This window comes from Ylistrum balloti, unplaced genomic scaffold (assembly GCF_031769215.1).
Source record: "Ylistrum balloti isolate Yb309-2 unplaced genomic scaffold, AGI_CSIRO_Ybal_v1 Utg369954, whole genome shotgun sequence".
Taxonomy (NCBI): domain Eukaryota; kingdom Metazoa; phylum Mollusca; class Bivalvia; order Pectinida; family Pectinidae; genus Ylistrum; species Ylistrum balloti.
Genome location: NW_026782055.1, coordinates 738,515 through 746,736, shown reverse-complemented (window position 1 = coordinate 746,736; position 8,222 = coordinate 738,515). Strand labels below are relative to the sequence as shown.

The following is an 8,222-nucleotide window of genomic DNA, read 5'->3' as shown; positions in this document are numbered from 1 at the left end:
TGTGCAAGAAGTCGTCATCTGGTGGACAACCTCGACACACAGGATTTCAAACTATGCAGGTTGATGAAAAACATGGGGAAATTTGACGGTCGTTTCAGTGATCTCATTGCGAAATATTCTGTTTTGTTTGCTCGTTAGTTTGCCTGTTGATTCTAATGTTTTAATCTTTGTTCTCATTTGAGAACGTTAAACTACTAACTCGGATTGACCAAGATTTATATAGCGGGTGTCAACGATGAAGCAGAAGATGCTTACTCTTCCTGAACACTAGACCTTAATCTCCTTGTACTTTTTCATGTGTCTCCGTGTAAATCTTTTTGCTGTTCACAGTTTGCCTTGGTGTTATTGAAGTTGAGTTCGGATTATGATTATTTTGACATGTTGGTATTTTCTCGTTGTTTTTTCGATAACATATGTGATATCTTACGTGTTTTATAATATCGCTTAAAAATGTTGTTTTCGCTATCTGCTGAATTATCCTAAGTCTGTGGTTCCAAGTTGCGGATCTTGTACTCAGAATTGTGAACTTTTCTGGTGTTCACTGAATGGTCCACAAATCTAGATCTCCATCATAAGATGCGTTTCTCTAATGAGGTTTCATAGATGTTAGAATGCCATGACCGGGGTATTTTCTCTGCATGAATTCCGTTTAGGGAATGACTACTTGTTCCTTCTTTCTTTCTTTGCATTGGCTGTTCACTCTTCTCTTCGCCTTTTCTTTCCTTTTTTCGTGTTTTTTTACCATCTGAATTGCTCAATCAGGATATCCACCTGTTGCCAATGCACCATGGATGTGATTCTTATTTTTTGTTCTGCTTATTCGTGACAATTGCATCACATCCTTAGGTCAAAATTCGCAGAATGTCCAACTGCTGGTGTTGTGGGTGGTGTGACTGGTGACTGAGGCTCTGTTTGTGCAAATCAAATCTTTCTGTGACCAGTTATTGGCCATCTCCAATATGTCGGCAACATACCGTTACCAAAGGCCAACCTTTATGTTCTATAAACATGCTGGCAACCTTTAGAGATACTGGATTGCTGATGACTGTGTTAAATCGTCGCTGACAGATCGTGTTGCGGAAAGTTAAAAATATTGTTTTGGATATTATTTTCCTTCGCCACTGTAAGGGGGGGGGGTTTCGAGAAGCAGCATACAGACAAATCAAATGCGTTTGTAGTAATAAATAAGTTTATTTCGGCTCCAGTCAAAACACTTAACAGTTCTTATATATATACTTTATTACTAGACTACCAATAACGGACAATGAGTATTCTTTAACGTGTGTTTAGATTTAATTGAGTTTTGGATACTTTTACAATTGAGAACTGTGTTAAAAGGGAAAACACCGCTATTGGTGCCACTACAGGCTACTCTTATTTCTACAAACTAATTGTTAGATGTAATCCACCGCCATTGGTAATTTCTTGTTGTTTTTTTATTTTAATCTCACTAGGCAATTGCTTATTTGGGTATTCTCCTGTCGTATAATAAAAGTGACTGCCAACACTACACATCTTGCTCTTACAGATACCAAAGGGAACATGACGTATTTGCCAGCAGCTTGGAGAATTTACCAGATCCGATACTGCAAAACAGTCTTATATCATACCTTAGCCAGTGATGTCACGCTTGTGAAAGCAGACTTTAAAGTCGCTGGGACAGTAAGTGATATTCAAGGCTCCACGAACTTGTTCTGTGTCGCCACGACACACCGTGTAGTGCTGCATTAGGGAGGTCAGGAACAGCATCAGGTTCGTCCGAGCGATCTGCTCACCGATACACAATCGTTTTCCTGTAAAAAATAAACAACTTTTCATGAGAATTCAACCTCAAACATATTAACATATCTTGAAATTGGTCAGTGCCAAAGTCTTTTCATAATGAAGTTTACCTGATAATCTGTTTACTTATGACAGGTATGAGGACTGCGGCCTTTATCCTTGTATATGTGGCACTTGTTACAATTTTTGTTGCAAATGAAGATTATTTTTGGAAAAAAGGTCACATGTTTAGTGAAAACGATACCGGAATTGGTTTATCAGAAGTTTGCAGTAATGAGAAACCTACCGAAGAAGAATGGAATAAAAGTCTCCGGTTTGAAAACTTTCCCTTCTGCATCTATAAAACGTTCTGGTTTGAATTCGTGGGGATTTTCGAAATTGTCTGGGTCTTTTAGTACAGAGTCAATGTTTGGAATAATAGTTGTTCCTTTTGGTATAAAGTATCCGTCAAGATATGTATCACAGTTAGCTGAATGAAGAAGTCCGATCGGCGCAACATCCGAATGTCGGAGAAGTTCCATAACGAATGCCTCCACGTATGGCATTGCCTGCTTGTCCGCCATGGATGGAACAGTCCCTGGTGGTAGAGCATGGTCTACCTCCTGCTGTAGACGTGACTGGATATCCGGGTACTGGGTGAGATAAACCAAAGCCCAGCGGAGGGTGCTTACTGTAGTCTCAAGTCCTGCTGCGAACATGTCAGACACAGTCTGGATTACCTGTTCCTCTGTAAAGCAAAAACAATGGCCGACAATTATCATCGGTACAGTAGCTTAGGTGTTAATCGGTAATCAATCGGAATAGTATCAATGAAATATCAGTTTGGAGACAAAAAGTGAAGATGCTATTATCAAAAACAGGCGTGTAGCAAATACAATGTATTCGACCCCATTGTTTAGCAAAAACTACGGCAAATGAAAAAAATGGGGGGAGGGGGGGGGGTGATGAAAAATTCAGAAAAAAACCCCACAAATATTGAAAACTAGAGTCGATATACCAAAATCCCACAAACACAGTAATGCCATCCTCCCCTTCACAACAAAGGAATTGATAACAGAGAGCCAAAACCATCGAGCCTCCTAAACAGATCGGGTATCGTGTCCCGAGGTAAAACCAAAGGTATTGCGTACCGTCTGGTTCAGAGCTATTTTTTCTTAGGTATGCCTCCATGAGATCCCGTGGCTCCCCTTCTCCCAGACCCAACTGTAGCCTCACTTTAATCATTCTCCGTACAAAGGACGTTGTTTTGTGGTACAAATCTTCTACTGTAGCATGTCTGACCAGATCCACTGGGAGGTATCGTAGGAACGGGAAGAAGTCCAGGATAACGGCTTTCGCAGTTGAATGGACGATATCGTTGTGATCATCTACATAGTTTTTGAACTCGACAGAATCTGCATCCAATACTTTCCCTAACATGACCTCTCCTACCACGCTGGAAATGGCCTCATTCAGAAGTTGTTTGGGATCCACAGCGTTACCATCAAGCGCAGCAATGTTGTCATGGAAACGGCGGATTTGTTTATGGATGATATTCTCTAATATTGTCGTTCTCGCACAGAAATATCTGAAGTTTTTCAGAATCATTTGTCTTTGCTCCTTCCATTTTTGTCCGTTCAGAAGAATTACGCCTGAAAATACGGAACTCCATTTAGTGTGAGTTAGAAAAACATGTATCTCAATCAAAAACGAAAATTCAGTACTTTATAAAACATGATCGGATATAAAAAACGGAAATAACCCTATCATTACCCAACAACCATGTACACGTGGTGATGTTAAAATGACCATATCATTACACCACAACCATGTACACAGGATGATGTTAAAATGACCATATCATTACCCCACAACCATGTACACAGAGTGATGTTAAAATGACCATAATATTACACCACAACCATGTACACAGGGTGATGTTAAAATGACCATATCATTACACCACAACCATGTACACAGGGTGATGTTAAAATGACCATATCATTACCCCACAACCATGTACACAGGATGATGTTAAAATGACCATATCATAACCCCACAACCATGCACACATGGTGATGTTAAAATGACCATATCATAACCCCACAACCATGTACACAAGGTGGTGTTAAAATGACCATATTATTACCCCACAACCATGTACACAGAATGATGTTAAAATGACCATATCATTACCCCACAACCATGTACACAAGGTGATGTTAAAATGACCATATCATTATCCCACAACCATGTACACAGAGTGATGTTAAAATGACACAGAACCCCACAACCATTACACGATGTTAAAATGACCATATCATTACCCCACAACCATGTACACAAGGTGGTGTTAAAATGTTAAAATGTACACAGAATGATGTTAAAATGACCATATCATTACCCCACAACCATGTACACATGGTGATGTTAAAATGACCATATCATTACCCCACAACCATGTACACAGAGTGATGTTAAAATGACCATATCATTACACCACAACCATGTACACATGGTGATGTTAAAATGACCATATCATTACCCCACAACCATATACACATGGTGATGTTAAAATGACCATATCATTACCCCACAACCATGTACACAGAATGATGTTAAAATGGCCATATCATTACCCCACAACCAGGTACACAGGGTGATGTTAAAATGACCATATCATTACCCCACAACCATATACACAGGGTGATGTTAAAATGACCATATCATAACCCCACAACCATGTACACAGGATGATGTTAAAATGACCATATCATTACCCCACAACCATATACACAGGGTGATGTTAAAATGACCATATCATTACCCCACAACCATGTACACAGGGTGATGGTGATGTTAAAATGACCATATCATTACCCTACAACCATGTACACATGGTGATGTTAAAATGACCATATCATAACCCCACAACCATTACACGAGGTGATGTTAAAATGACCATATCATTACCCCACAACCATGTACACAAGGTGGTGTTAAAATGACCATATCATAACCCCACAACCATTACACGTGGTGATGTTAAAATGACCATATCATTACCCCACAACCATGTACACAGGGTGATGTTAAAATGACCATATTATTACCCCACAACCATGTACACAGAATGATGTTAAAATGACCATATCATTACCCGACAACCATGTACACATGGTGATGTTAAAATGACCATATCATTACCCCACAACCATGTACACATGGTGATGTTAAAATGACCATATCATAACCCCACAACCATTACACAGGGTGATGTTAAAATGACCATATTATTACCCCACAACCATGTACACAGAATGATGTTAAAATGACCATATCATTACCCCACAACCATGTACACATGGTGATGTTAAAATGACCATATCATAACCCCACAACCATTACACAGGGTGATGTTAAAATGACCATATTATTACCCCACAACCATGTACACATGGTGATGTTAAAATGACCATATCATAACCCCACAACCATTACACAGGGTGATGTTAAAATGACCATATTATTACCCCACAACCATGTACACAGAATGATGTTAAAATGACCATATTATTACCCCACAACCATGTACACAGGGTGATGTTAAAATGACCATATCATTACCCCACAACCATGTACACGTGGTGATGTTAAAATGACCATATCATTACCCCACAACCATGTACACATGGTGATGTTAAAATGACCATATCATTATCCCACAACCATGTACACATGGTGATGTTAAAATGACCATATCATATCCCCACAACCATTACACAGGGTGATGTTAAAATGACCATATTATTACCCCACAACCATGTACACATGGTGATGTTAAAATGACCATATCATTACCCCACAACCATGTACACATGGTGATGTTAAAATGACCATATCATTACCCCACAACCATGTACACATGGTGATGTTAAAATGACCATATCATAACCCCACAACCATTACACAGGGTGATGTTAAAATGACCATATTATTACCCCACAACCATGTACACATGGTGATGTTAAAATGACCATATCATAACCCCACAACCATTACACAGGGTGATGTTAAAATGACCATATCATTACCCCACAACCATGTACACGTGGTGATGTTAAAATGACCATATCATTACCCCACAACCATGTACACATGGTGATGTTAAAATGACCATATCATTATCCCACAACCATGTACACATGGTGATGTTAAAATGACCATATCATATCCCCACAACCATTACACAGGGTGATGTTAAAATGACCATATTATTACCCCACAACCATGTACACATGGTGATGTTAAAATGACCATATCATTACCACAACCATGTACACAGGTGATGTTAAAATGACCATATTAGTACCCCACAACCATTACACAGGGTGATGTTAAAATGACCATATTATTACCCCACAACCATGTACACAGGGTGATGTTTAAATGACCATATCATTACCCCACAACCATGTACACGTGGTGATGTTAAAATGACCATATCATTACCCCACAACCATGTACACATGGTGATGTTAAAATGACCATATCATTACCCCACAACCATGTACACAGGGTGATGTTAAAATGACCATATCATTACCCCACAATGTTAACTTACCTTATATGAGCAAAGCTAAAATTAATCATGATACCAATGCTTAAATTAAATCAAAAATATAAAAACTCTAGTAAAAGTTTCATATAAGGTATAATTGAAATTGCAATAAGTACCGTATATGACGTCATCGGTTCTGTCACTGATTGATTTGCATAAAATTGAATATTATTATCGTTCTCTTTATTGCCTCCAAAATGAAGAGTACAGAGAGTATAGAACATGGTACAAAACATTTGGTAACATAAATACATTATAAATAGTATATACATGTATATATAGTTACACATGCACGTGAAACATCAAATTAATAGAATATCATAGAGTATATGTGGAAGAGTTTACATATACATAGTAAGTTATAGTTTTAATTCCACATGTCAAGTGTATGTCATATGAATTAGGATTCACTTTGAGGCTTATAATATGGGTAGCATAATGGTAAATAAGTATTAATATACTTGTGTAATACAATAATGTGTAAGGTATGCACTAGGATACATTTGTAGGTCCGTATCACACAGGGGTTGGGGAGCCCCCTACCAGCAAGGTGGATAGAGACAGCCATACATTAACGCACTACATATGATTGGGTTTGACTACCTGTAACGAGTGTTAACTCGGGCAGGAAGTGGCCTCATTATCATTATAATCTAGAATCTTTAAAAGCACTTCAGGTGAGTTTTTTTCTTATTGTATGATGTTATCATGTCTAACATATTCCAATTTTAATGATGTGCTAGGTTAGAATATTTTCTCTCAAACTAACAATGTACCTGGCAAATAATTAAATCAATAAATCAATATATTAATGGTTTATCGAACATCCAACAGTGGCGTGCTTTATTCTAAACAAGAATCGATAACGTAACCTATTGACGAAAGTATTACAACATGCTTTGTCTCTGAAGTGTCAAGTCTGCTGTTCACCTAAGCTTGTAACAGTTAGTTAGACTAAACAAGTTTTAATAAAAATGTTTCTGGAAAACGAAAGTAGAGTATAGACCTCTTACCGTTGTCTTTACATAATTCCAGGAAGACTGTGTGTGGACGATCTGAGAAGATGTTGGCGTTCTTGATGAAGGCAGCATGTAACAGACGATAACTACTGATAACAACTACCGTGGTGCTCCCGATTTCCAGGCGGTAGATGTCTCCGAGTTTTTGTCTTTGTAACGTCAGCGTCTCCAACAAGTCTCTCTTGGCCAGTAATGGCAGATGACCAACGATTGGCAGAGAGAAGGATGGACAAGGTGGCAGCTTCTTCGACTGATCGGATTGTTTTCTGGATAGCTTATAAACCAACAGAAAGACCATAATAAACACTAGGCCCGTGGTGACGTCCATGTTTGTAATACTGATTGCATTGACCGCCATTATGATTCGTTTTACATAAGCATTTTAGAGTATGTGTAACATGCTATACACATGTATGTGTCCGGGTCGACATTAAGCTATAATAAGTGTACACACGTGTGCCTACCGACTGTTATTGACCCAGGGTAGTCAAGAGGAATTCAGTCGGGCATGGTACTACACTATATAAGTAGGCCTACATACACAAATTGCTTTTCATATTGGTGCCAACTCACTGCTTACTAAATAAGTCTGAAATACAGCCCGTAAGTTATGTCAAGAGCTTGCCCTCCCATCCTGTAAAAAATCACCATCACCAGATTGTTGTTAATTTTTGTAAACTTAACATATTTTAGAGGCACGAACAAGTCTGGATTATTATGTATTTACACTGGTTCAGAATGATATCATCCTTTGGACAGGACCATGAAAAAGACATGCAGTGTTTAAAATTCGAGGAAACAATGCACAGAGTACACAAAAA

General features: G+C 38.4%; 1 protein-coding gene across 1 annotated transcript; it reads right to left on the bottom strand.

Annotated features, from left to right (window-relative positions):
• Window positions 1–1,171: 1,171 nt before the first annotated feature.
• On the bottom strand, window positions 1,172–7,759 carry LOC132547418 (cytochrome P450 2J2-like). The gene is made up of 4 exons (XM_060211175.1): window positions 7,396–7,759; window positions 2,913–3,413; window positions 2,069–2,509; window positions 1,172–1,793 (listed from the first exon to the last, which is right to left on the bottom strand). The coding sequence occupies exons 1-4, from the start codon at window positions 7,757–7,759 to the stop codon at window positions 1,612–1,614; spliced, it is 1,488 nt and encodes a 495-aa protein (XP_060067158.1). The 3' UTR covers window positions 1,172–1,611.
• Window positions 7,760–8,222: the final 463 nt, after the last annotated feature.